The sequence below is a fragment of the Chaetodon auriga genome, chromosome 2 (assembly GCF_051107435.1).
Source record: "Chaetodon auriga isolate fChaAug3 chromosome 2, fChaAug3.hap1, whole genome shotgun sequence".
Lineage (NCBI taxonomy): Eukaryota > Metazoa > Chordata > Actinopteri > Chaetodontiformes > Chaetodontidae > Chaetodon > Chaetodon auriga.
The window spans coordinates 26523514-26551108 of NC_135075.1; the positions used below are offsets into that span (position 1 = coordinate 26523514).

The 27595-nt window shown below is 43.1% G+C and overlaps 4 protein-coding genes across 5 annotated transcripts; all 4 read right to left on the reverse strand.

Moving 5' to 3' along the window:
• Nucleotides 1-56: 56 nt before the first annotated feature.
• Nucleotides 57-542, reverse strand: LOC143328712 (hydroxyacyl-thioester dehydratase type 2, mitochondrial-like). The gene has a single exon (XM_076744008.1). The coding sequence runs from the start codon at nt 540-542 to the stop codon at nt 57-59; it is 486 nt and encodes a 161-aa protein (XP_076600123.1).
• rpp14 (ribonuclease P/MRP 14 subunit) lies at nt 494-3450 on the reverse strand. Its single transcript, XM_076744015.1, has 6 exons — nt 3346-3450; nt 2409-2568; nt 2057-2141; nt 1556-1632; nt 1391-1469; nt 494-632 (listed from the first exon to the last, which is right to left on the reverse strand). Exons 2-6 carry the CDS (start codon nt 2498-2500, stop codon nt 576-578), a joined length of 390 nt encoding a protein of 129 aa, XP_076600130.1. The 5' UTR covers nt 2501-2568; nt 3346-3450; the 3' UTR covers nt 494-575.
• Nucleotides 3451-4118: 668 nt separating this feature from the next.
• Nucleotides 4119-11172, reverse strand: LOC143328735 (monoacylglycerol lipase abhd6-A-like). Of its 2 annotated transcripts, none has more exons than XM_076744027.1 (9): nt 11092-11172; nt 8772-8887; nt 7006-7165; nt 6696-6809; nt 5882-6014; nt 5611-5768; nt 5358-5412; nt 5116-5216; nt 4119-4799 (listed from the first exon to the last, which is right to left on the reverse strand). In XM_076744027.1, exons 2-9 carry the CDS (start codon nt 8873-8875, stop codon nt 4620-4622), a joined length of 1005 nt encoding a protein of 334 aa, XP_076600142.1. In that variant the 5' UTR covers nt 8876-8887; nt 11092-11172; the 3' UTR covers nt 4119-4619. The 2 variants fall into 2 exon arrangements, with proteins under 2 accessions (XP_076600142.1, XP_076600150.1); XM_076744035.1 differs by lacking the exon at nt 11092-11172 and adding an exon at nt 8985-9040.
• Nucleotides 11173-12731: 1559 nt separating this feature from the next.
• On the reverse strand, nt 12732-26978 carry lmcd1 (LIM and cysteine-rich domains 1). The gene is made up of 8 exons (XM_076744736.1): nt 26669-26978; nt 26327-26401; nt 19906-19991; nt 19113-19368; nt 16648-16797; nt 16221-16472; nt 15740-15958; nt 12732-15496 (listed from the first exon to the last, which is right to left on the reverse strand). The coding sequence occupies exons 2-8, from the start codon at nt 26351-26353 to the stop codon at nt 15386-15388; spliced, it is 1101 nt and encodes a 366-aa protein (XP_076600851.1). The 5' UTR covers nt 26354-26401; nt 26669-26978; the 3' UTR covers nt 12732-15385.
• Nucleotides 26979-27595: the final 617 nt, after the last annotated feature.

Here is a 27595-nt window from a genome sequence, read left to right on the forward strand (position 1 = left end):
CAATCACTGCAAATGTCACATCGGGGGGGTGTGGTGACTGCCCTCATCCCCTCCTCTCACTCCCTCCGCTGCTGCTCCTCAGGCATCATCACCATCACCTCCCCCTCCATCACCACCTTGTCCTTGACGGAGCACGTCACGGCAATGAAGGCGAATGACATCTTGATCTTGCGGACTTCAGCTTCAGCCAGCACCTCCTCATCGATGTAGAGCGGCGCTGGGAAGCGGATCTCCTGGTAGAGGAAGACGCAACCGCGGCCGGGCATCCTGGTGCCGAGCACAGCGGAGATCAGGCCATTGATGAGGACACCATGGACGATGGGTGTCTCGAAAGAGGTGGTCCTGGCGTAGGCCGGGTCCAGGTGGAGGGGGTTGGTGTCGCCTGTCAGCTCGGCGAACAGCTCCACGTCACGTGAGGAGAAGGCTTTGGTGAGGGAGGCTCTCTGGCCGATGTGGAGCGACCGGTAGGAGGGAGGAGCAGCTGTGATGAACGAGAGGCACAGCCGGGGTTTGTTGAAGATACTGCTCCACATGAAACTCATCCTGAGGAAAACAATGCTCCTCTTTCTCCTCCTTCAGTCCAGCTGCAGCTCTCGACTGTTTCCTGTTAGTGCGAGCAGGAACGGAGACACCTGAAGTTGACAGAGGAGAAAGGCCTTGATTGTCTGAGAGGCAGATTTGCATTCACAGCTTGTACAAATAAAACACAGACACGTCAGATAAACACAATACATTCATGCCCAGACTTTAGTGGCACGGTGGCACGGTGGCAACACTGTTGCCTCACAGCAAGAAGGTCCCGGGTTCGATTCTCGCTGCGGGCACCGGGGGTGTGTCCACCATGCCTTCGGTGCCTGCTGCTTGAGGAAAAAGGCCTTTCTGTGTGGAGTTTGCATGTTCTCCCCGTGTTCACCTGGGGTATCCTCCATAAAATATACCACTAAAAACATGCAAGAAGATCACCACCTGACCAATGGTGACACAAGGAACTGGGTCCCCGGGCGCCGGTTGGATGGCAGCCCACCGCTCCTGGTCTGCCGCGGAGGAAGGACGACCAGGATGGGTTAAAGGCGGAAGATAAATTTCACCAGTGCATGGCGTGTGTGGGCATGATGCATGTATCTGTGTGACGAATAAAGGGGGATTGTCCCTCTGATTCTTCTTCTTGTGGTTTTGCTGGAGATAGAGTGTTGCTTCTGCTTAAGAAGCAGAAGCAACACTCCAGCAGACATACAACACTTTCATTTACACTCAGAATCCCAGGCTGTGTCCTTCAAAGGCAGACACCTCTGACCTGACACAGAGACACCGATTCAGTCTGAGTTTGTCCCTCGGCAGCTGATACAGTACATAAAGATTACTACTGGACACTGAGCTGAAGTTGACTGACCTGCAGCACTCTGAAGGCACAGGCCTGGTTCTGGTAGGAGCCCAGCAGAGTCAGGGAGCTCCACAACTTCACCAAACCCCTGAAAACACACATGTACACATATGTTAAGAGAACATATAATCTAGGAGGAGTGAAAATTTCTTCCCATCCTGCTGTTGACCTCACCTGCTGGAAACACGCAGAAAAGCCGTTAGGGTGTCTTCATCGTACTTCAACAGGTCAAAGGTCAATGCTGCTCCCACCTGAAGCACATATTTATAAATGCATGAAAACCAAAGAATTATACCTACATTTCAAGTAGTTTTGGAGATATTCTGCGAACCAAGAGACAAAAACATAACGTCCTCAATCACAAAGACAGAAAGGTTGCCACTAATAATTATTTTCACCACTGAGTAATCTGCTAATTATTTTTTCAACTCATTTTGTCTATAAAATGTTAGAAAACAGTGGAAATGCCCAGTATAACACACCACGAAGAAGAAAAGCCAGAACAAACAAATGTCTGGTATTGCAAAATTGATGGTTTTATGTTTAACTTCAGCAGCAGCTTGATATTTTCTGCAGGCCTCGATTCACAGGTCCCCACAGCGTCAGAGCAGATCACACTGTGTCGAGCTGAGGTAGGAATCAAACTGTCAGCCCTGGCCGTGTTAATGATCTCACCTCTCCGTACAGACTCTTCAGACCTGTGATGATAAACTGCTTCAGTTCAACAGCACTCAGTCTGGTAGACTCATCCTCCAGCACACTAAACACACACACAAACATTATGTGGGATAAATGTTAATCATTGTAGTATTACTACCATGTACAGATGTTAAGGTTTAGACACACATCTATATTATCTTCTTAAGCACAATAACCACAATATCAATATAAAAAGGTTTTATTCAAATTTCTGAAGAGATTATTGAATAAAAGAATAAATGAGACATAAATCTTGCATAAATTATGACCCAGCCTGTCTGCTGAATAGACACAGTGCATGTAAAATAAGCATGTCATGGGGACTTACAGGCAAACCTTCATGTAGTGGTACGGCGAGGCGTTCTTCAAGACGACCCGTTGGTAAAGAGCAGGTTTGTCCTTATTGTCAGCGCCTCTCATTCTAACAAAGCATCAGTGACTCGAACTCCAAGAGGTGACGAGCAGCAGGTCGATCAGCTGACTTCAGACTAAAAAAAAATAAAAATAATAATCGCTTAAGGTTAAACAGACATGAACTCAGCTCAACATGATTTTAAACAGGTCTGATTATTGGGTGGGAATTTGTACACATATCCATCAATCCTACAGCAGGATCCAGTGTGTGTTACATGGTTCAGGTGATTGTTCTGAAGTTAACGTATTGTACCTAATTCATTAACCTTTTGTTAACAACAGGAATAAATATGCACAAGCCTGTAAAGGATATGTATGAATGCTGCCACTTTAATGTGAAATGTTGTTTGTCCAGCGTCACTTTTTTCCGCCCGCTCGTATTTCGCGAGAACCTGGTCCTTCTTTGTCTCAGATTGGGTTAACTAACCTCCTAAACCTAACCTAACCAACCAAACCAACGAAGGCAACGACCACCAGCCAATCAGAGGTAGAGTAGTAAAGCTATCATGCACACTAATAGCTAAATATAGTTTGACACACAAATGCCTAATAAACACGGCTAGCAAGATAGGAGATAGCCACCAAATTTAACTGTCAAAAACCTAAAATATTACGCATTTCATTTACAGGCTCCGTGAAAATGTCAGACATACTGTACATGGCTGCACAACCTGAAGCTACAGCTGGCTAACAGGAGGTCAAACAGTAGCTAAATTAGACTAACTAAGCTAGCTAACTTATGCTACGCTAACTCGTAGCTGCTACACTAAAAGCGAACAACAGATAACAGTCAATAAAGTGCCGTCTGTTATCATTAAAATTTAAAAAGTGATATCTAGCAATCCGCTCACCAACTACATCAACGTGGAGAAATGACAGCGGGCTATGAAGGTTCAGCGTCCATGCAAACTTTAAACAAGTGCGCAGCTTCGGCCTCAAACTCGCACATGCGCACTGATGAGATGCAGAAATGTCCAAGAGGTGCAAAATAGTAAGATGTATCACTCTGTCACAACATCGAACGTCCACGAATAAAAAACGGAGGTAACCGCAGTTTGTTTATGTCATATAGGTTTTAGTTTTAAACATTCGTACTGATGAAAACATGCGAGTTATAAAAATGAGCCAGTGTTTCCTTAAATACAATAAAGAGTTAAAGTTAAACGTAGCAGGTCATTGGACATATTTTCGTTTTGAAGACACTTCAAAATCTGAGTCTCTTTGTTGGCAGATGCATCCTTTTTGAAACATCAAACCAGCTGAGGATGTTATATCACACGATATCAAATATCATTTGTCACGCTTCTTACCTTTCTCAAAGTTTGATTTCAACATATTGCAAGAGGGAAGCTTAAAAATGTTCTTACCATGTAATCTAAAGTCACTTTTGGATATGATATGCAGTTTATTGGACCAAATTACAAACTAAGATGTAGTATATTGAAGCCAGCATTGTTTAACCCAAAAAATTAAATGTTCCCGCTGTGGAGTGGCGCAGCTCTAATAATCTACTCTTTGACATTCTTGATAAAGCTGCAGAGATTGGTGTATTACTACATTTAAAACACAAAACACAGGACACATTTCCATTCAATCAATAAAATAATCATTTTCACACTCCACGTACAGGTTCTGAAATCATTTATTCACCTTGTTTATCAAACTGTTTTCAGTAAAATTAGATCATTCTGCTAACTTTCTCTCAATACATTTTTTCACTCTGAATGTGCTTTGTGTGAGGTTAAATATGCAGTTGGTCCACAGCAGAAGACTTAACATTAAACAAGAGACAGTTTTTCTGAAAGCCATATGTGCAAAATCTCAATATGGAATATTTCATTCAACATTAACATTTAAAACAAAGACTTCAGCCTCTTGCATGGTAAGAACCAAACAAGTAAAAACTTCAGGAGTATTTGACCGACTGTCCCATTTCTGTGTGTTCATTAATTTTCACAGACAAACACTGTCATAGAAAACTCTTTTAAACTATAAAAGAGTCTCATCACCTTCATGAAACCTTGTTGACATGATTATCCTCATCCTCTTCATCATAACTGTCATTCTCCTTGCCTTCACTATCCATCGTGAGATCAGGGGTCAGCATACAGTTCAGAAGTTTTCTTTAGGAAAGTTTCTTAGTGTTTTCACCGTTGACTTCCTGCACAGACAGGAAGCTCATGATGAGCTGGGCAGCTTTCCTGGGTCGCTCCAACGCCACAGAGTGACCGCAGTTATCCAACAGCTCCACCTGGCAGTTTGGCAGCGCCGCCTGCAGCACCGCCGCCCCCGAAACGTCCACCACCTGAAAGAGCAGGCAGGTTCATTAGCAGCTTATAACAAAATTTTAGACAGACATTTGTGCTTCCCAGAGGATAAATCCTGAAGACTTTGGACTTTTCCTCTGGCATCATCATGAGGTTAAATGCTTCTTCCATCCTCGCACCTGGGTTGAATCAGGTGAAGTCCATATATGGAACTGGTTGGTCACATGTTGAGCGCTACATGATAAAAAATGTGATGCCAAAAAATGTTCTACAAATCAGTTTTTTGGGAACATCTATTCAGCTGTCGTGCCTGTTTCCTTGAACATATCTGACTGTCGTTATATCGATGAATACCTGGTCTTCCTTCCCCCAGATGACCTGCACAGGTGATGTGATCAGATGCAAGTGTTCCTGCAGCGAGTGACGAGACTCCTCCCCGACAATCTGCATGAACACTGAACAAGACACACAAACACACGTCATGTAAAAAAATGAACAAAGCACATGAGACAACAGTTAAAGAAGTAGTGACCCCATTAGCATCCACAAAGATGCCACTAGTCTGGTCTTTGAGCTGCTGCTCTGAGCAGACTGACCTTCTTTGTAGAAACCATTGTTGGGGATCCTGTTGTCGAGGAGACCCCGCAGGACCTGACAACACACACACACACACACACACACACACACACACACACACACACACACGGATATTTGTATTGCACACAGTATTCTGTGTAATACTAGTATTGCTAACAGTAGCTGCACTGATATGTTGATGCTGCATATGGAGGAGGCAAGTTATGTGAAGCCTTAAGAGTGAATTTTAGTCCAGGCAGCACAGCAGCGTACCTGCCGGGGGAGGTTGAGGGGGGCGTAGCAGCAGAGTCTCAGCATGTTGTCCAGCTCCTGAGGGGTGGAGGGGATCAGAGGGATGGACTCCTCCTTCTGACTCTTCTCCATCTCCCTCAGACGACTGATGAACTCAGATTCTGTGGGATAAACCAGACCTGGAGGAGGAGGAGGAGGAGGAGGAGGAGGAGGAGAGAGGCGTATCTATAATTCTGCTTCATGACACAGTGTCAGGTTTGAATCCTGGAGATCGGATGTCTGCTGAGTTTACCTGCCGGGCAAATCAAAGTGGTGCCGGACAGATGAGTGGAGTAATGGGCAGTGTAAACCCCTGCGACGTTCCCACCCATCGATGTGCCGATCAGGTGGAAGGGCCTTTTATCCAGACCGATACTCTGCACAAACTGCACAAAGAGACACAAACGGAGACAGGTGTTATCTATGTGTCATCTGTTGGGAGAATAACAGTTCATCCATCTGCTCAGAGCGTCTGTGCAGGTTTGGTTGTGGTCTCTGCACAGGCACGGTGGTACCAAACCTGGCAACCTCACCGTGATTACAAAATTTCAGGAAGCTGCAAAACTACATGTAATTCCTCCTAAAACCAGAAACTGTTTCTGTTTGTACACGATGAAACAAAAAAGGTACGCAACACGTTAATTATCACACTTTTATTTTTTAAACTTTGCACAGAGCCAGGCTTCCTCGTGCTTTATGCTAAGATAAGCTAACCACGTCCTGACCCCGGCTCTGTACTTCACGCATAACTAAAGACTGATATCCATGTACACAGGAAGGGAGAGAGTATGTGTATTTCCCAGAACTATTCATAACACAGCAACAGTAATCAGGGGGAACGGCTCACAGGGATCAGTCAGCTTGCAGGGCAAAGCTGAACAACAGATGACCCTTGACCTCAGATCACATGTTGAACCACAACCAAACCACAGCTGCCAGTAATTCATGACCGAGCAGGAAGATAGACTTCAGGATCAGGAATGTGAAGCACATGGAGGATGTTGTCAAACAAGGCAGGAGGGGTTTTCCTCACACACACACACACACACACGCACGCACACACACACCTGGTGGATTCGGGCGACCTGGCCCTGAATGCTGTAGTCCTCTGGCCCGGTGCGGCTCGTCCCCTCGTGGCCCGGCATGTCCACACACACCACATGCTGGTTTCTGGGGAGAAACTGGAGGAGAAAACAAACACACCCAAATGAAATGATTCTTACTAATTCTGAGAAGGATTCTGAAAAAGAAAAAATGAAGCACACGCAAATGAACAGACCAATACTGCCGATTTTTCCCACAATGCATTGCACAAAGGGCCCTCACATTTCTTTGTGTGTGTGAGAAAAACTGTCTGTACCTGCATGTGTGTGTTACCTTGATGACAGGCAGCCACATGTCCTTGGTGGCGGAGAAGCCATGCAGCAGCAGCAGCGATGGCGTGGCGCCCCCTGGCCTCCCGCGGCTGGCATAACAGAAGCGGTAACTTCCACTGTGAGAGTAGCGGACCACCAGCCCAAGCCTGCGACGCCAGTACCTGAGGAGGATTACAGCAGGACCATCAGGAGCTATTATGTGTCATCTGAAAATGCATGAAAAGATTCATAGTTGTATGTAAGAGGTTGTGGAGGCACACACGTAGCCGCTGACATCTGTTTAATTCTGCTTTACATAAGGTCCGACACTACAGATACAATGTCTGACCTGAGGGTGGCGCTAGAGGAAAGCTCAGAGGGTCATTACATTTAAATGGTTCACTCCATGTGATGAGGAATGTGATCAGGAAATCTCACTGAAATGTGGTGAACAGCTGCTGAGATACTGAATGTCACTCTGTATCAAAGTGTTCAATGGACCGACGAAGCAAACCAACACCTTTTCGGGGCAAAAAACATTCTCGGTTTTAAACACACTTTTGTGAACTTGGCAAAGAGTCCAGATTGTTTTTCACGGGATTCTCACGTATTGCATTCTTGTCTCTCAATGTCCTCCCATTTAAATTTCTTCCTGTATTTTGAACAGGAAAGAAACCCAAAACGCTGGCTGTAATGTTGACTCACTGCTTTTTTGATATATTTGCTCCATTTCCCTCTGGCACAACAGGTTCTCTAAGTAAAGATATTCTTTCACAGTACTCATGTGATAAGCCTTATTTGACAAACTGAAATATCCAGATCTGACAGGCTCAGACTTTTGGACTTTCTGTTAAATCTCTCATAAAAGCTTTTGAGAGTCCGTCCATGTGTCTCTTTTTGTTCAGTATGAATGTTTTTCCTTTCTGTTTCATCTTTAGTTCCCCTTTAGTCCTACTGATATTATTTCTACCAAATCTAATCTTGTGTCACGTAATGTTTCAGTGATTCGTAATGTTTAATTCACTTCACAAAGACGTTACTATATGACAGTGACTCAGCGCTAAGTGTGTGTGTGTGTGTGTGAGAGAGAGAGAGAGAAATAGAAATGATAATCTGCCAAAGAGCCAACATGTATGTTTTATTTTACAGGTTGGACAAAGTGCAGTAGGCAAGGTCACGCTATAATCCTGCTCCTTCACAATAAAAGTGTACTTTGGATGCAGTGACAGCAGAGCAGCAGCCTGCAATGCACAGCTGAGCAGACACGTGACATTAAGGGAGTTTAAATCATAAATAATATCCGTGACTCTGCTGCCCACAATGAGTGATGTATTGCCTTTACTTGCCTCCTGAGGGTGGCGCTAGAGGAAAGGTGGTTAAAGGGTTCACCCTCTGGAGAGAATCGGCAAATTTAAAGAAGTTCAGTAAATGTTGATGTTTGTTGCTCTGGACCAGGAAGTTAGACAATCTTTATATGTATATAAAAACAAGACAAACAAGTAAATTAGAAAAGTTCATAGAAAATTTGAAAACTGAAAAAAGAAGCCCCAGAATACTTTTATTTCACTTTCTTATACTTTTATTTAGTTGTATTTCTATTCTTGCCTTGTTTTACCTGAGAGAAAATGTTTTTGGTAAATATTGGAAACAAGTCTGTGATGCAGGAACTAAAAAGATTAGAATAATATGACAACAACAACAATAATATAATAATAATACTAATAAGGCACAACTTTATTTGTCCCATGCCAGGAAAATGATCAGAGAGGTTAGTGAAATTGTTTTTACCAGTTGTAGGCTTTAAGGAGCGTTCCAGGCCAGAACAGGAAGGAGGTGATGAAGGCTAGGACGGGGACAACAAGAATACCTCCTGATAGCAGTATGAGCTCCATCGCTGCACAGTCCTTCAAAAACACACAAACAGATGTCAGCCTTTGCTCTCAGATCAGTTTCTGAGTTGCGATCTTGACCAGGCGTCCCATCAGCCCTGCTGCTACTGACCTCAGAACAGCACAGCGGTAAGAGTTGAGTCAAACCAGGACATAAATATCTCCAGGGCCTCTATGAATACTGACACAGTGCTCCAATGAATTCAGATGTGCAGTTCAGATCAGCAGCTTCAGTGTTCCTCTGACAGACTAAACCATTCTAAGAATACTCAGACAGACATATCAGTTTTATTTATGTGCATTCAGTTCAGACGTAACACTGTGATTCTCTTTAAACTAGCTTAGCACAACAGAGGGATACAGAGGGAAACTGCTAGCATCTATCAGCTCATTTTCTTACCTGCACCCTAGCAGGCTAATCTATATAATATATAAACATAGTCCAGAAAAGTGGATCTTGAGGTGGGAAAGACTGAACGACTGAACATGGATGCTTTAAGCCAGTAGTGGGGAACGTCTAATTATCTAAGAAAAAGAAAGAACATAAATAATGGACTAACACATCATTTGGGGTGGTCCTTGAACATAACACCCATCTAGCAGTTATGCTATATCGATGACATGCATTATGGCAACTGTCAAGACAACAAAAGTAGATGCAGAGCGTTTCAATTTCCAAGAGAAGTGCACAGACATTTATCATTTTGGTTGAAGCAAAAGGCAAGCCAGAAGTTTGTGGGGACGAGCTCGCAGTGATGAAAAAGGCTAATCTCAAGAGTTCTTACAGCTACAAACATGCTAAACTGGATGAGCTGTGAGGACAAATGCACTTGGATAAAGTTAACGCTGGTCAGAAGAGGTTAGGAACACACGCAGCTTTCAAAAGACCATATTCTGACAAAGGCCGGGTCCTGCAGGCAATTTTTGTGGTGAGCACCATAACAGCTAAGAAGCTGAAACCTCATTCAGAAGGAGAATTTGTGAAGCAGAGCCTTGTTGCTGCTATGGAGCTGCTGTAACTGGACAAATTAAACTGTGACAAACCAAAGTGTCTGTTTGTCTGGAATAATTTATAGAGATGAAGGGAAACCTGACATGGAAACTCAGCGACAGCGAGTGTGATTCGGCCTTCATGGTGGACATTACCAAGAACCTCTCAGAGCTGAACCTGAAGCTCCAGCAGCTTCTCAGCTCTCTGCTGTCAAATGAAAAATCATCTGAAGTGAAATTAAAGCTGTGGCAGCTGGAAAGAGGAAACACTGCAGGTTCCTGCTCTGCAAGAGCTGCACTTATGACGACATCTGAGCAGGCTGCTGAGCGTGAAAACTCCTTCAGGCATTTGGTCAGAGGTTTCAGGACCTGAGGAGTCAATAGCAGAACTAAACATATTTGCGGTTTAATGGGGAACTAGCTGATGTTTCTGGCAAACAACAACATGAAACCACTGAGCTGGAAAGTAATGATGAAGATGTGGGATCTTCCCATTCTGAGGAGACGTACACTGAAGTTTGTGTCTCTGTTTGAGACAACCTGCTGCTGCCAGCAGCTCCTTTCCCTTGCAGAGACTCAGTTCTGCTCAAGAGTGACTGCTCATCCTCATCCTCACCCTCATCATCATCCTCATCATCATCATCATCATCACTACCCTCTGACATCAGACACCTCACCAAACAGAAGCGGCGCGGGTTCAATAATTTAGTACGGCCCGCACAGGATGGTATAAAAAGTGAAATGGCCTTTGACAGGAAAAAGGTTTGTCATCCCTGTTTTAACCAGCCAAACTCCATCTGATGAAGACTATGTATAATCTCGTAACAAAGTTACATAAAGTTATATGAAGTGAGTCCTCACTGGCAGCCACAAGGTGACTGTGTCAAAGGTCAGGACAGGAGCGGAAGCCGCCGTTTCACCTGAACAAAACTATCGCAGGTTTTTCCTGTTAATTTCAGAGGAAATGTTTTTAATTTATAACCTGCTGAAGGTCTAAAGCGGCTTCGTGAACCAGCAGATAAACATACAACACTTAACATCCTGGTTCTGATCGTCTGTAAGTCCTTTTAACGTGTAACATCACATCTCAAACATGATTACAATATGATGGACAGCGCACGTCAAATAAACACCGACTGAATGACAAACAGCTGCTAAATACAGACATGTTCATTGTCATAAGGCCTGTAACATGTTTCTGACCAGCTGTGCAGGAGTTAGTACCGTACCTGTCTGTGTCCTCCTCGATCTGTCAGAGAAAGCTGTCCTCCATGCAGTCCGCTCCTCCTCCTCCTCTTTCACCCAATTACACAACAGCCTTTCATGTGCGCTTAAAGGCAAAGTGCAATGAGAGCACCGCGCTGCGTTCAGGCACTGTCGGAAATACCACACAGTGAGCGCGTGTGTGAGTGTGGAGTTCCTCCACACGAGGGCGCCACCGTCCAATGTCTGTATTTTGGATCCACACATCTCCACGCTTAGGTTTTACTATGCTGATGATCACAGCTGTTCAGGGACCAACACCTGTATCTCTCAACAGCAAACAGATACGAACAATATCAATAAGATAAGATAAGATAAAACTTTAATGAACCAACAGCTACCAGAAACAAGCAAACAAACAAAAGACAGTTATTGGAGCTTTAATTATTGCTTATGCATGTCTTGTAGCTAATTTTCTATAAAGGATAATGGTCTCATTTATGCACTTATTGAGCATTTATCTGTTTGCTTATTTGTTGAAGTTGTTACTGCTTTCTTTTTGTTGTATTTGACCAGTGTTGTGCAACAGATGACACTTAATTTACTTCATTTGTTTTATTTTTCTTGCATATGTAATTATGCCCATATACCTCCTGAGGGGTCAATAACATCTGTGTTTAAGGTCTGCACTAATCCTGAGAAAAAAATCTTGCTGTTTTTGGTCTGTTGAGCTAAAATCTCTAATTTACTCTCATTCAGTTTCAAAAAGTAAACAAAACCTGTAGTTTTCTAAATCCTTCCGTAAACATAGTCCATCACTGCGGACACACAAATGAGATTTTTCCATTTTCAATAAACTGGATGGATGAAGGATAAGATTTTGGGTGTACAATATTTATAAATGTAACTATTCAAAAACCAGATTTAACAATATTAGGTCTAACCATGTTGGATAATCTGTGTATAGAATCAGAGGAAGTGCTGTTACTCTCAGAGATCCTCTCTAAACCCACCCTTATCATGCTGGGTGCTATTAAAGGCCACAAAACTGTGCTTACCAAATAATTTTGTCTCAGTTTGGGACTAAAAATATCCTTTTCTGGCTTTTCTTTCATGGTTCAGGAAGCGGTTGTCAGACGGTCAGCTGGGTGATGCAACTGCCCAGGAACGCTGGCCGAGAAACCACAGGAATACGTAACATTCCTGCTGGGAGTAGGTCAGCACACACATACATCAATGGAGGTTTGTGATCCTCCTTCTAAAACTAATTCCCAATTATCGTGACTTTAAATAAGAGCTCTGCTTTAAAGCTGAAAAGCATTTTGCTCCAGCTGGAAGCGGATCTGAAGAGTGGATCACCTGATTTCCTCTTCTGAAACCTGAAGTTGTTACATTTGATGAACGAATGATTTTTGGATGTTGATCTTTGGAGCTTTGGTGGGTCATTGTACGAGACTCCTTCAAATGCAACAAGGCAGTTTATCTGTTTATCTGTTCAGATACATGTCAGGTTAAACTTGTATCAGATATATGCAAAGCTGCAACCTGTCGTTGACTGATCTCCCCACAACTCTCTGTGAATAAAGATGATAGAGAACAGGAAGTTCAATCAGAAGTAAGTTTAATTCCAACCAATCAGCCGTCAAACACGATCAGCAGAAAACTCTTTCTTTAACTTGTGATGAGAGAGTGCAAAAATAAATGCCAAGACATGACATGCAAAAGTAACCTGGTGCGGGATGATCATTACTCCCTGCAGGTGAAGACACTGTCACTTTAAAATCTGTGTAAAAACACCATCGCTGCTGATTTAAGACATTAAAATGTGACTTTGGTTATATCGTTCAGTATTCACTGCAGAATCCAGTAGTTAGTCTCATCTTGTGCTGTTGTCTGATTGATCACACAATGCAAAAAGCACTGAACAAGTGATGGTTACCTTCAAAGCACCAAACACCACCTGTGTCTTACACAATAAGTGTCCATTGCCCTTTATGGACAGTACATTATTTAACTGGGGATCGATCGGTTTCCTTTCTGAACGTTATAAAAAAAACTGAATTTCCTTCACAGAGTGGATTTTTAGAAATCCTTGTTTATCATCTCACCCAGACAAAGATTAATATCTCATCGTGTTGAGTTCATTTCAAAGGTGTATTACTTCATAACTGACTGAGCTAGACGATGCTAGCAGTGCTACCACTTCCAGTTTTTGTGCTAAGCTAGGCTAAACAAGGCATATTAGACACACAGAGATCAATACTCAGTTTATTGTTATATTCTACGATATCATCTTGTCCATCAGTTACAACATTGGGCTGAACAGTATTGTTCTCTGTGTGCTACATATTTAGTTAATCACATCAAACAAAACTGCTAGCCTATTGTCCTCGTTTCTAGAGTAAGCATTAGCATTTTGCTAGCAGCAACCAATTCAAAAAGTAACATAAAAAAACACAAGCTCATATTAGCTGATGTTACGCTGATCTGATTGTATTGATTTTATTTCATGGAATAAAAAGCAAAGGTTGAGCTTCTGTCTAATGTAGATTTTACTCCTGGCTGACTTGTTTTGGGGGATTTTAACACAAATCAATTATAATAACTCTGCAGCTACAAAAACGCAGCCAGAAAAGTGTGAGCAAAATACAAAACTTTATCAGGAATATAGCTAACATAAAGCAGTGTTGAGCAGCAGCTGAGATCCATGTTCATGAAAGAGGTTAAATTCAAAATGGATCTGCAGTTTGACTGAAATAACACATTAAGCAGAAAGGACAGAGAGGAAAATGAAGACAATGACAGCAATGCTTAAGCAAAATCCATATTTTCTAACTGTACAATTCACAAACACGACCCAACTTCAATGGCAGGACTTAAAAGGCTGAGAATTTACTGTAAAATCTACCATAGGAAAAAAAAAAACACAAAAAAATCCAGCAGAGCACTATTAATCACGAGTTCGATGCCTTTTCCAGCCTTCTGCCTGTCCAGTTCTCTTAGATTTGAATCAAACAATTAGATTATTTCTGCCTGAAACAAATGTTAGCAAGTGGATTCAGCACAGATTTAAACCTGACATGTTAGGATTTAATAAAAATTTCAGACGTATTTAATTAAGTCGTCCCAGATAAGTTGATTTCTATTGAAAATATAAAGCTTTAACTTTAAAACTTTTGTAACTTCAAAGATTACAATGAGAAGAAAGAGATTTTCTGCAGTGTGTCCCTTCAAAATAAATCAGGTTTTCTTGACTTTTCTTGGTCCTTGAACCCTTTCGGTACCAATATTTTCATCATCCCAAAAGTCTAACTGCAGCCAAGTTACAGCATGTGAATTTGAACTTATGCTTCACTTTGTGTGGGATTTTCAGAGCTCCAATTATACTGAAATGATGATACACAGTGCAGTGTTACATTCTATAAGTCCCTCAACATGGGATGAGTTTGCTTGGTTGTCACAGAAGTGATGATGTTCATGATGTGTAGGTCAAAACTTGTCCTGATGATGAAGACAGAGTGACGTAGTTGAAAGCTCCCAGGCTACTAAGTGGACCATGAGTTGAGACTGTTTTGTCAAACTGCTCTTTCCAAGAACAAGAATGATCGTTCAAGCTCAACCTGGAAATAACAAGACCGCTTGAAAGCTCTGAACCTGCTCGAGAGGTTCAAGGACCTTGAGTTGGGATTGATTGTCACGTGTGTTTGTCAATGGTTTTATTATCTTTTATCTGTGTTTACTACTACATTTATTTCTCATTTTTTTTGCTCATTTACTCATTTATTTCCTAAACTGTCAGGCCTGGTTCTCCGTCCTGGAAGCTGCTGGTTGTATCTGAAACACTGCAGACTGAAACCAGCACATCTGGCTCCGGTCACTGTCAGTACTTTAAGTGCTAATAAATCATCCAAATGTTTCTTTAAGTACTTTAAACACTTTTGTGTCAACTAAACATTTCCTTAAGTACTTGAAACACCAGTAGGCTCAACTGAACAACGTCAGCGAGATGGCTTAAGTATTTTAAACATCAAAATATCAACTGGATGCTTTTTCTTTGTAAGACACATTTTTTTAAATACTAAATATGTCGACTCAACATATAATTTAATGTTTTTAAGTGCTACTTGTTTAGTGTCATTTATCTGGTGCTTCTTTTGTTTTATATACAATAAGCTAACCAACCATCCACGGTCGATTTGAGATTTACTGACTTAATATTTTTTGTCTTGTCTCACATTTGTATTTTTATTCAGCACTGCTTCACTGTCTCTGCATTTCTTAAAAACCACATTGTGTTGAATTCTACGTCATGTGAGTGTCTCAGTGCTGACAGGGTGTATCCAGGTTTTGCCCACACTTCCAGCAGCAGTAATGATGTTGATGCCACGTCCGTCCATCTTTTGCCGAGTGAAAAGACTGGCAGAAGATCAACTGAAGGAGTGGGGGGGGGCAAAAGAAGGAGATAATTAAATCAACAGCTGTTATTTATAATGTTTGAAGGACTCAGGTATGTTACAGTACTCTGCTTTGAGCTAAATGCTAAGATCACAACAATACTGATGTTATATAATGACATATACTTAATATAATCTTAGCACGTTCACCATGTTAGCGTAGCCTGTTAGCATGCTACATTTACATTCACCGTGTCCAAAGGAAGTGATGTCGTCTCACCTCATCACAGCCTGAGCATCGTGGCCAGACCGTCTGACAGTAGTGTCTTCCGCAGAATAATTTCTGATTGGACCAGAAGTAGACCAGGTCCACCAATCCCTGGCCACACTCTGAACAGACGAAGCAGGTGGGATGCCACAGGCCGCTATGGTAACCAGCACGCTCAGCATAAACAACCGGATTCTCCTTGGCAACCTCACCTTGGCAACCAGTACACCGCTGGAGGACAAAGAGAGGACAGAATGTGACAGTGAAAGACGGTCATGTACCAAACTGCTGAAACGAACGTCTAGTTTCAGTGTTAAAGAGTGTTACACTTCCAGTGTTAGACAGGCTGCTGTGAAACAATAAACCCATGAACATTTGGCAAAACGAGGCAAAGTTTGGTGGGGTTGGTAATCTATTCAGGTAACATTAAGGGGTCCCAAACCAATACATCAGGATTTAAACTTCAGACACGTCAGCCGTCTTATTTACTTACATAGTCAGTCTTAGTGCTGTCATTCGTTCCATTAGTGGAGCCAGCGGCAGAGGCAGTGCCGCGATTGGTTGAGCCGTGGTCCTGGTGCTCCGCGGCATCCTTCTTACTGCTGTTGCTGCGGTCCTTGGCCTCCTTCGCTGTCCTCTGAATGGCTGCTTCCCTCAGAGCTCCGCCCTCACCAGGTAAGGCCACCTCCCCGACTCCCAGCACCTCCTGTTTGTAGTGCTTCACGAACAGCAGCATGGAGGAGATCTACGAGAGGACATAGGATGTTGTTTTATTAGACTTTTCCGTCATGTGCACGTTCCGGCCATGACAACTGATTTAAGCGATAATGAGTGATATTGCTTAGCTAACATGCAGCTAAGGTTAGCTTAACATGTTAGCATTAATGTAAAAATAGTTTGGTCCTGGCAGAGTTCTGTACCTCCTCCTCACTGTCCAGACTCTGACACTTCATGGGGTCCTGATCATAGATGGGGAGCTGGCTGAAGAGCTGCCTGCGACGCTGCAGCGCTCCATCTGTCCCAGAGACGGGACGCTGACTCTCGGGGATGAGCTCCATATACTGCATGGCCTGAGGGGAGATCAGGGGCTTTTTACGCAACAAGTAACACATTCACATTTATCAGGCTGCAGATTTTCCACGATGTGGAGCTGCTTGATCATTAACAGATCAGTTCTACACCTGCCACCACCCACAACAAAGACATTGACTGCAGCACTGTGGACCTGCAGATGTAGACTGTTCATGTCGCCACCTTGAAAGAAAGGCAAAGAGAGAAACAGCTGCTGCAATTTTAGCATGTAGTAATGCGACAGGTGGTGCAGATGGGTGCTGCTGACATTCATGCTACCATTTATTTACACTAGTGTCTCCAAACTCCTGACAGGTCTCAATGAGAGATATACGTCACTTTCATTTTTACATGCATGATATCACAGATGTTTTTAAAAAGTTCTCTTCATTTTGGCTCTTGGCTGGCATCTCCCACCCCTGAAATTTTAGCTTGTTGAACACAATATCTAAAGCAATGAAAACATTGCATGATCAGCTCGCTGTCATTAACACGGCTGGACGACAGAGCAGAGTGTGTGTTTCAGGTGTCATCACGCTGTCCAGGTGTTGTCAGTGACACATCTGTGTGTTGTCAGATGACTGCAGCAGAGTGAGATGGTGAGTAACAGTCTAGAGCTGAACCAGCAGACTGAACATGCTGCAGTGTTCATGTCACAGCAGAACATAAAAGTATTGAATGACACAAACATGCTGAAGGTCTGGAGTGCAGTCCCACTGCTGGATCTGGATCTGTCTCTACAAGTTCAACCACAGTAACGTCCCCCGTGACTCCCCCCGCCACACTGCAGCGCTCAATAATCACTGTCATCTTTATAATTGTAGGTTGTGAAACCTGAAACATACTTGAGTCTGTTTTTAATGGAAACCAGACGGTGTAGACTGTTCGACACGCAGAGGAGGCTGCAGAAACTAAACGAAAATAAAGTAAACACAGAGAGAGGGCTGCAGAAAGTAAACGAAACTAAAATTCACCAACAAGTAAAGAGGTCAGTCCCAGTGGTAAACCATTAGGATGGGAATCGATTTTAGTTTTTCATCTCGATAACAGAATCTATATTGGCCTCCATCATATTTTAGGCATGTGCTTGTTTTTCACTTTACATAGGTGAGTGTCAGCGGAAACAACACACTTCCTTTGTTTACGCACACGGGACAAGAGGCTAGAAACAAACAAACAAAGGATGAGCACTGAGGACTGGTCTTAAATCGTTGACAGCTGCTGATTGGTCAACACCAGAGCACCAATAACCTCCTGGGCGATTGATAATGTGAACAGTACATGAATGTTGTTCATTCGTCCTCTAATGATAATGTGTTTGTTAGCATTAGCATTAGCGTTTCTATGCTACATGCATAACAGTTTTTGTGAGTAATGGGGATAAATCTAATGGGACAGTACGTCATATACGCTGTGTTTTGGATTTTCTGAGCAAAGTGGCTGCTCCTCAACTGCCAACTTTTAGCCACATCATGCAAGAACTGTTTTTTTTTTTTTAGCGACTTGGTACCCCCACAGTTTGGAGTAAAAGCCAGTCTAAGATTTACTCTGTGTGGCCTCGTGCTCGAGTGTGAAAGAGGCCTCATTCTTCCTATTACAAGTCAGTGTAGCATCAAAAGGAGTTTGAAGCTGAAGCTTTAAGGTAAAATAGTTGTGTTACGTGACTTTAAAAATAAACATAAACCAAAATGATTCCTGCTGTTACAGACTATTAATATAGTCAGTATTATCTAATGGGTGTTTACAACAGATGGTCTGGGTTATAATTTAAACATTTACTCAGGTTTTCACTTACAAATCAGGGATTTAGATCACATGCTCAAATGGTTAGTTTCTTTAAACCCTGATTCATGTTGTGTGCTAACATTCGTTTTGTTGCTTTGCACGTCTTTGCTAAAGCTCTATCCGGTCTGGCTGCACCCCCCTGTCATTCAGGTACAGGGGAGAAACGCTCTGGCTTGTTTGCATTTCTTAATCACTGTCATCTTGAGCAGCGCTGAGCCCAGGATGCAGCGACAATGCCCTTGAAAAACAGTGTCAGGGGGAACTTGTTTTGGTGGAACAGTTGGTCTGGCCTGGTATTAATGTGGATAAAGAGATTGTTGTTGTTGTTTCCAGTAGTGACGAAGATTCTGAAAACAGTAACACAGGTAGTGGAGGGGCCAGTGGCAGCCTTAAACCTACAGTCCACATGTGGTGAGTCAGATGATTGTGTCCTCAGATCAGTTAAATGTGACTTCACAAGCTGACACAGAGCAACAGACTGCAGCTTCATACGAACAACCAACCTCCTGTACTTCACACTGATCCTCACCAGCGTCTGGTTGAGGCCGGCCGGCGCCCAGTCGTATGTCGTGGTGTTGAAGGTCGGGTCTTTGCGCGACACCACCGGATTGGTCACGATCATGCGGTTCCTCTTGTACACGCGAAGGCCACCGCCTCCTTTGACCTTCGCTGTCAAATGGGAGCAGGGTGAGTCTGCGAGCAGGCGTCCCATTCGCTGGTCGTCTTCTGCGTCACTTCCAGGAGCGTGGTCGACCGTGCTGCACCCGCAGGCTGTGCAGGCTTTCCTTCAGAGCAGATAGGACAAGAAGAAGACATGGAGTGAAGCTGTAAAAACTTTTACATCCATTCATTTAAGTGAAGACTTTGAGAATCAGAATCAGCTTTACTGGTCAAGTATGTGTGCACATACAAGGAATATGACTCCGGTTTAAACACTGCACTCAATCAATGCATTTCACAGCAAAGTCAACCTTTGCTCACAGATTATAAACTTTTTAAAGCAAAAAACAGCAAAAATCAAAAGGTCCTTTTTACAACCTCCACATTTAGTTCTTCCATGTAGTTTATAAGCTTGTGTGCGCAGTGCTGTTCAACAAGAGACTCTCATCTCATCTTCAATCAGAGCCTTCAGTCAATTTGTTGAAATATGCAAAACCACTAACATGTCCCTTTAAGAGCAGAGACGGAGGAGCGGAAAAACCGCTGGGACTGTGTCCAGAACGTTTGTTTTTTCTCTTTACATTCCTTTCATCGATATTCTTTTTGTTTTGTTTTTGGGGAAATTGAAATAGTTGTAAAAAGAAAACAGAGAAGAGTTGTACCTCCAGGAATGTGGCTGGAATCCAGAGCAGCTCCCGTCACATACGAGACACACCGCTGCTCCTCCTGCGCTCTGCTTTACTGACATCTGAGAGGAGAGAGGAGATCAAAATACAGCAAGAAAACTTAATGATGTTTTACATTCAAATCATTTCTACAACTCTGTCCCTGTGAGGTACAGACCATTTAAGTCTCCACATTATAAACAACCTAACAGGGAGAGGATCAAAGATCAGAGGTCACAAATCTATGATAACAAGAGGTTTAAACTTAAGTAAAATGATGAGATGGTAAGAAAAATTTCACCTAAAAAACCCTCTCTGTTCTCTCTATGCACTCTATGCATTACTTCGTAGCACTGTCTCGTAGCTTTGGATAAAAGCTTTTGCGAAATGACAAATTATAATCATAATTGTAAAAGAAGGGAGTCAAAGCCCAAATGAAGAGATGTGACAGCAGTTTGACTGATAAAAACAGAAACTGACAAACATCTGATCTCAAAACAAATTTACTGTTTGTACGACACACAGTTAACAGAGAGGTGACGATGATGATTCAGACGCGTGAGGAAGTGTTGGATGAGAAAGAAGAGTTGTTGATTTAAACTTTCCTCAGTGAGTGTTAGAGAGGAAGAGATGGGAGTGAAAACCACACACACACACACACACACACACACACACACACACACACACACAGATGTGCAGAGCAGATGATCTCATTGGTCCACCCAGTGACATCATCGTCACGGTACTGACAAACACTCTTATCTGTCCCCCCAACACTCAATTTTTCATCTCCTCCTCCTCTTCCTCCCCTTGGCTCTACAAACCTTTAGTCCTTGCTCCTCTTTTATCTCTTTCACTGTTTATTTATTCGCTCCTCCTCTTGGTCTCTCTTCCTGTCCTCATTTTGCCTCAACTTTCATGCCCACAATCCTCCATACTTTATATTCTACTAGAATTATTTTTCACAATGAACAAATTATGTCTGATCTGTTTGTCATTAGTTGAAATTTAGCAATTTTGGGGGGGGGTTATGAAATTTCTACATTCTGTGTGTGTGTGTGTGTGTGTGTGTGTGTGTGTGTGTGTGTGTGTGTGTGTGTGCGAGCAGGTAACCAGACAACTGTCCTGCTAAAACAACCAGCTGCCATTTGTCTGACAGAGAGACAGACTGTCCACCTGTCCATCTGTCAGCAGGTATTAACAAGCCCATCTCTCTTCAGGGAGACATTCATACACACACTGTTTATATACAGACACTTGACACTAGCTCTTCCAAAATGATGGACGGGCTGGAGGGATTTGCTCCCTTTCCATCACCCATGCTGGGTGATGCGTTCTGGCTCACAGTCAGCATTCCAGTTCATCCCAAAGGTGCTGGATGGGGTTCAGGTCAGGACTCTGTGCAGAGCAGTCCAGTTCTTCCACACCAAACTGTGACGACTATCCCGTTATGGTGCCGACTGTGCACGGGGCCATCGTCAGGTTAAAATGGGATCTTCCCCAAACTGTTACCACAATGCTGGACGAACGCTATTGTCTAAAATATCAATGTAAGCTGTAGCATTGAAGGAGAAGTTTGATATTTTGGGAACAAGACCCATAGCACTCTCACGTCTGTACACTTAAAAAAATTAGTTAGCTTTTGAGTTGCTGGAAAAGATTTTGTTACCTTAGGACAGAGGTGTCCACATACCTCAGGCCGCACCATCTTTGCACACATTTTTCAATACAAAAACACACAAAGAAACTCCGGCTTTCGTTGTCTGCTGTGTTGTTGCTCGTATTTCATATGTTACCAAAGGGCGAGAGAGCACTGCATATCAGACGTTATCAGAATAGAGAGACAAGGACTCATTAGCTGTGACACACGACAGATGAGTTTGTTTAGAGGTGTGAAGAGAGAGATGGAGTGTGTGTAGGAGTGTGTGACAGTGAAGAGGTTGGCGGTGTCGAAAAGGTCACAGCGATGTCGGCTGGAACAGAAACAGCTGAAGAAGAACAAGACTTCATTACGTCCCTCTGGAATACACTGACTGACGCTGACCTACAGTGTGTGTGTGTGTGTGTGTGTGTGTGTGTGTGTGTGTGTGTGTGTGTTTCATTATTATGGTAGTGAGCAGACGCTCAGCACAGGCGCCACCCGTCACACAAACCAAACGGAGTATTTCAAAAACAGCTCTGGTACATTATATGACGTCAGCAGCAAAACACCTTTCTGAGGTCAGTTTGCACCCGAACCAGCTTTAAATGAGCATTCCACTAAAACTCTGCTGTTGGTGCTGAGCTTTGTCTTTGGCACATTTTCGCATGTGAGCAGCAGACTCAGCTGAATCTTACGATAAGTAGAGTCACAGTAGTGTCACAGTATGAGTAAACGTGACTCAAAAGCTGCTCCAAACATGAAAAAATCCTGTTACTCATCCTGCAACCGGCCGTGACACAGCTGACGTGGTGCACGTAATGCTGTTTTTGTGTTGTGGTGAACGAGTCTGTGCCTTAAATGGATATACAGTAAGATATGATGGGAAACAAGTAGAGAGAGGTGGGAAAGGACATGCAACAAAACTCCTCGGAAAGACTCAAACAAAGACACTGCAGTTCACAGTCACGGCTTTAACCACCAGGCCACCAGGACACCACATCTCTAGTTCCTCTAAACAAGATGAGGCCACAGATTTTGCCTAAATACAAGTACGGACATAAGCTGTAATTAAATATGTGGCTAGAAAAACAAGCTCATGACGTCAAAGTCTTTGTCACTCAGGGCAAACGGGGCAGAGCCAGTTGTGTGATTAATTGTCTTTGGCTCTGCTCTGTTTGTCTTACGTGACAAAGACTGTGATGAAAAATGGTTTTATTTAGCTGCATAACCTGTTGCACAAAGCATCCACATACAGTGAAGTTATGTCTGTCAGTAATGTTATCTGTCATTCCTGGAAATGGATTTATTGAGTAAATTCTTCTACAATGAAGATTTTTAATTCTTTAATTCTAACGGAATTAGACAAGAAGTGGCAGCAAACGAAAACATGAAGGCTAGCATGCCAACATTTAACATATAAAAGGTTAAGCTGACGTTATCAAGTGCTGTGGATGTGGACGTACGTTCAGTCAGCTATCTTTCTTTTGGCTATGGAAAGAAATGAAAAGTTCCAGGATTAATGTCGATTTTCGGTTTTAGCTTCTCCTCTTGACCTTAACTCGAAAACGGGTTTCAGTATTTTAATGGACAATAGAGTGAGTCAGCCTCTGAATGATCAGATGCTGTGCGGTGGAGCGAACGGGTCGCTGTGCTAATGCTAAAGCTAATGCTAAGTGAGAGAGAGTCTCTTGTATTACTGCAGAACAGAGTCACATGGAGACTGTGTGTGTGCGTGTGTGTGTGTGTGCGTGTGTGTGAACACGTTAGCTAACCTAATGATCGGTGAAAATGACACCTGTGACCACGATAACGGTACACAGTGGAAACGATGACGGCTGTAGCCTCAACATGCTCAACACTGGCAAAAAGTAGACTAAAACTTACAAATGTGAAATCATCAAAACTCAATTAAAACTAATGGACACTGTCATGAAAAGACTTTGCCTTGTGATGGACAATAAAGTATTCTGAAGATGTCATGTTTAGTCTGCATTTATCTAAATTACTTCTTCATGAAGTCTTATTTGTTGAATCATTATTAACGTGTTTGCTATCCATAGTAATGTTTCAGTCCTCATCTGATGCAAAACAACACTTTGTCCTGCATTTTCTACTGTAAATAAATTGGTTTCTGAAGAAGAGAAATGAACTGAATGATCTGAAGTTGTTTAGTTCAGCACAGACATTCATTCTGTGCAGCTCCTCTGTTATCGGGTGATCACTGACAACCCTCAGTTGGTCTGATGGAGTTATCCTGAGTACAAATACTGACCAGCGCAGTGTTATTCGCTGCTCTGACTAAAAATGTCTGCCAAATGAAACATATGAGCCTGACAAGAAATGCATTTTTTCAGAAAGAGGGAAAAGCGTGGCAGCTCTATATTTAGGAGTCAGATAAGGCGGGTATGCCGTAGCTGGGTCATTCTCAGCTGAGTAATTCTAAACATGTCGGCTATGTGAAGGGGAAACGGCAGGAAACAATGACAGATAAGAAGCTGGAGACCAACGAGGCAGCGAGTCGACCTGCAGAACTTTGTCACATGGCATCCTGGTTATTTCCTGTTTTTACCCATTTACAACAATATCAGACAGAATGCCACAAACTATCTTTTATATTATTTCTTGGATGTCGTTAAATAGATTTTTCCTTTCAAACTGTCTGGAAATTAAACTGCAACCAGTCTCAGCATTGGTGAATGCTAGAACTGTCTTCGCTTTTTGTGAAACTGCAAATTCAACTTTAGAGCTGCAGCGAGAGTTCAATGACAGAAAAATAATCTGTAACAAGTTAGGTAATCGATAAATTGTTTTCAAAGTAAAATTGTCCAACATGCCACAGTCCCAGCCTGTCATTTTGAGGATTTGCTGATCTTCTATCAACTTTGTTTTTAAGAGTTTTTGTGTAGTATTTTGGCTACAGAGATACCTCCCACCAACCCATTGTGTGTGTGTGTGTGTGTGTGTGTGTGTGTTGGGGGTTATTTCCATCCTGGTGATGGCAGTTTTTCCAGCTCCAGGGTATAAAAGGGGGGCAGGGGGATCAAACCCCTGACAGGTGACACTGATCCGTCAGGTTATCTGCCTCAGAGTGATGTGACCTCTAGATGGACAATTACAGGAGGGATCTGCAGGAGACAATCTGTACGCTGCTGCCAGGACAGACCCAGCAGGGGGATCGGGTCCTCGTGGTCGTGGACTACCTCCACCGTCTGAATTAGAAATCTCCAGCAGTTTGAAAAGATCTGAATCAACTCACAGAAAACTGGGCGGATGCATAAAATCAGCCCCACTCCTCACGTCAGCTTTTTCTCATTAGGACGTTCTTTCTTTTCTCTGCAGTGAGTTTACGGCAGGTCAGACAAACACTGTGACTTGTAAAAATCTGCATGTTGATAAGAGGTCAGCAGTGACTCAAACTGACATTTTGGCCGGTAAATGTAATCAACACATTGCCTTTTTAGCAGTTTCTTTGGACCAATCAACTCTGATAAATATAGTCTCATCGATGTCAACTAATTCATTTGGTTCCAAGGTTCATCTTATATTCACTTGATGTGAAAAGCGAAAGATTTCAGCCGTGCGACCTAATTTGGCAGCTAAGATGCATCTTCTTCCGCAGAGTTCTTTGCATCAAGAGCTCTACAAGCTCTAATGTGAGAGCAACTGACGTGTCAGTGCAGCTTAACAAACCTCGGGCTGATGCTGTTTCAATAAAGACTGAGGACGAGAGAAGAAATGGCCTCAGATGCCCTGCTCATGATCCCGTCTGCCTCATCATTTCCTGTGAATCCCATGCAGTGAAGCTGGACTCCACTGTGAAGCTTCTGTGCGGAGACGCAGAATCTAAGTTCTTCCTTACACGATCATATCAGTATTTTTAGATTGTTTTCATGCATGTGGGTGAATTCTTTACGTTCTTTACTCGCTTGCCTGAAATTGCTTCATGAGGAAAAAATTAAGTATTTTGAATTGAACAGACAAAAAAAAAATCCCCAAAAAGCATTTTTCCCATAGACTTCCATTATAAAAGCGATATCTGGAGAACTGTTAACAGGACACCTCCAACTGCAAGCAAGGCCAATTATTGCTCTATATATATGATCCATGAAAGTTTTATTCTTGTTAAAGACATTTTTTATTCCAATAAGTGTGCGCATCCACTTCTTAAAATACATCCTTGCATAGAAATTACAACAATAACTGGCTTCAAAAATGGCAGCACGCATGGACAAGTCACACACCGCTGTAGTATATCAACAGAAAAAGCAACTAAATCAATATTCAACACAAATCAACGTAAAACATTAGTTTAACTGCTTCTATTAGCCACTGCCACAGATTCTGTGTCGAGTGAAAGTGACGTAGGCAGGATGGATATGTTGTTGTTATGGCCACCTCTCAAGCAGAAATTAATCAACGTAAACACAATGCTGACTGAACGATGAAGTGAAACAAAATGGCCATTCATTTTAGTTATCGGGCTGACTTCATGAAAACAGAAGAGCAGAGCAGAAACGTGAGAAGTTTCTGGGTGTTTCAGGTGAATCGTCTTCAGACTTTGATTTTATGACGCCGTGTGCTTGTATATCGAATGGTAATTAAGTTCATTTGACCTCAGTAAAGTCTTCTTATTCACAGATAAGAGTTCCCCTAAACCCATCTACGGAAGAGCCACACCACATCAGACCCTGTGACCTTCTGACCCTTGACCTCCTCATTCCTGCTGTTAGCCATGATGTCTCTATGAATGTACAGATGTAAATGTGTCCGCCCTACCTTCTCCATGGCTGAGCTCACGTCCATGCTGTCTGCCGGTGGTTCCACTCCTCGGCTCCTCGGCTCCCTCTGCCTCTGCTCTTCCAGAACAATGGGACTTTAAATTCCTCTCCTGTCGACCACACTTCCTCCCTCCCCGCCCACCGTCGCTCCTGCCGCCGCTCTGCTCTGCCGGCTCTCCACAGTCCACTGCAATTTACCCGTCTAGACTTTCATCTCATTCCTGCTGACTAACATCAACCGACTTCTTTACTTTTGACTCGTTGGTTCACCACTTCACTTTCTAACTCAGTTTTCTCTCCATTTCTGTCTCTTTGCCTTTTTGTATTTCTAAAAACTCACCTTTCTCCTCTTCAGCTGTGGACTCCTGCTTCTTCCTCTGTTTTATTTTTTCCTACACTTTTCCCTCCTGATTCGTCCTGTTGCCAGCTCTCCTCTCCACCCTCTGCAACATGAACTCAGCAGGTTTCTTCACCTCCTGATTTTGCTCCAGCACGCTCCTGAAGTGAAGCTGATGTTTCCAACATTTTCTGCCTTACAGTGAACTAGCAGCTCCCTCATTCACCTCTGTTTCTTTACTGACTCTGCTGAGCAGTGAACTCACATTGCTTTGCTAAATATTAGAGTACCTCCTATCTTAGAGCCGTAGGTCATGTGGCAGCAGACTGGCAGTAATCAGGGAGATTTATGGCCTGAAGAACAGCAGCTGAAGAACAGCAAACCAGGCTATGAATTCAGTCCTGGTCTTCAGCAGCCTGCAGGACTACCTGGAGCAATGAGGCCTGACTGGACTGTTTGTGTTTTTAGTCTGAGACAAAGACAGAGAAAGGCCTGAGGGATTCCCTGCTTACGCCTTGCCAGCCAATGAGAGTGAGCCAGAAAAACTCCCCAGCCAATAGTAGCATCAGGCATTCCTCCTCCTCCTCCTCTCAGTCTGCAGCTTTTTAGTGTGTGGCTTAAAAGAATGTAGACCACAAAGCCGGGCAGGGCCAAACTGGGCTAAATAGACCCAGGCAGGGCCAAATGGTGCTAATCCACCCATAGTGGCTAAACAACGCTAGTGGGACCAACAGGGATATAGAGACCAAGGCAGGTCCAAAAGAGGGATATCCAGGCAGAGCCACGAACAACTCAACAGAGCCGGACAGGGCCAACAGGGATTTAGAGAGCCAAGCAGGACAACCAGAGTCAAACAATGCCAGAGAGGGCATAATCAGGCAAGTACCAGACAGACAGGGCAACTGGGCAAAACAGAGCAAGACAGGCCTG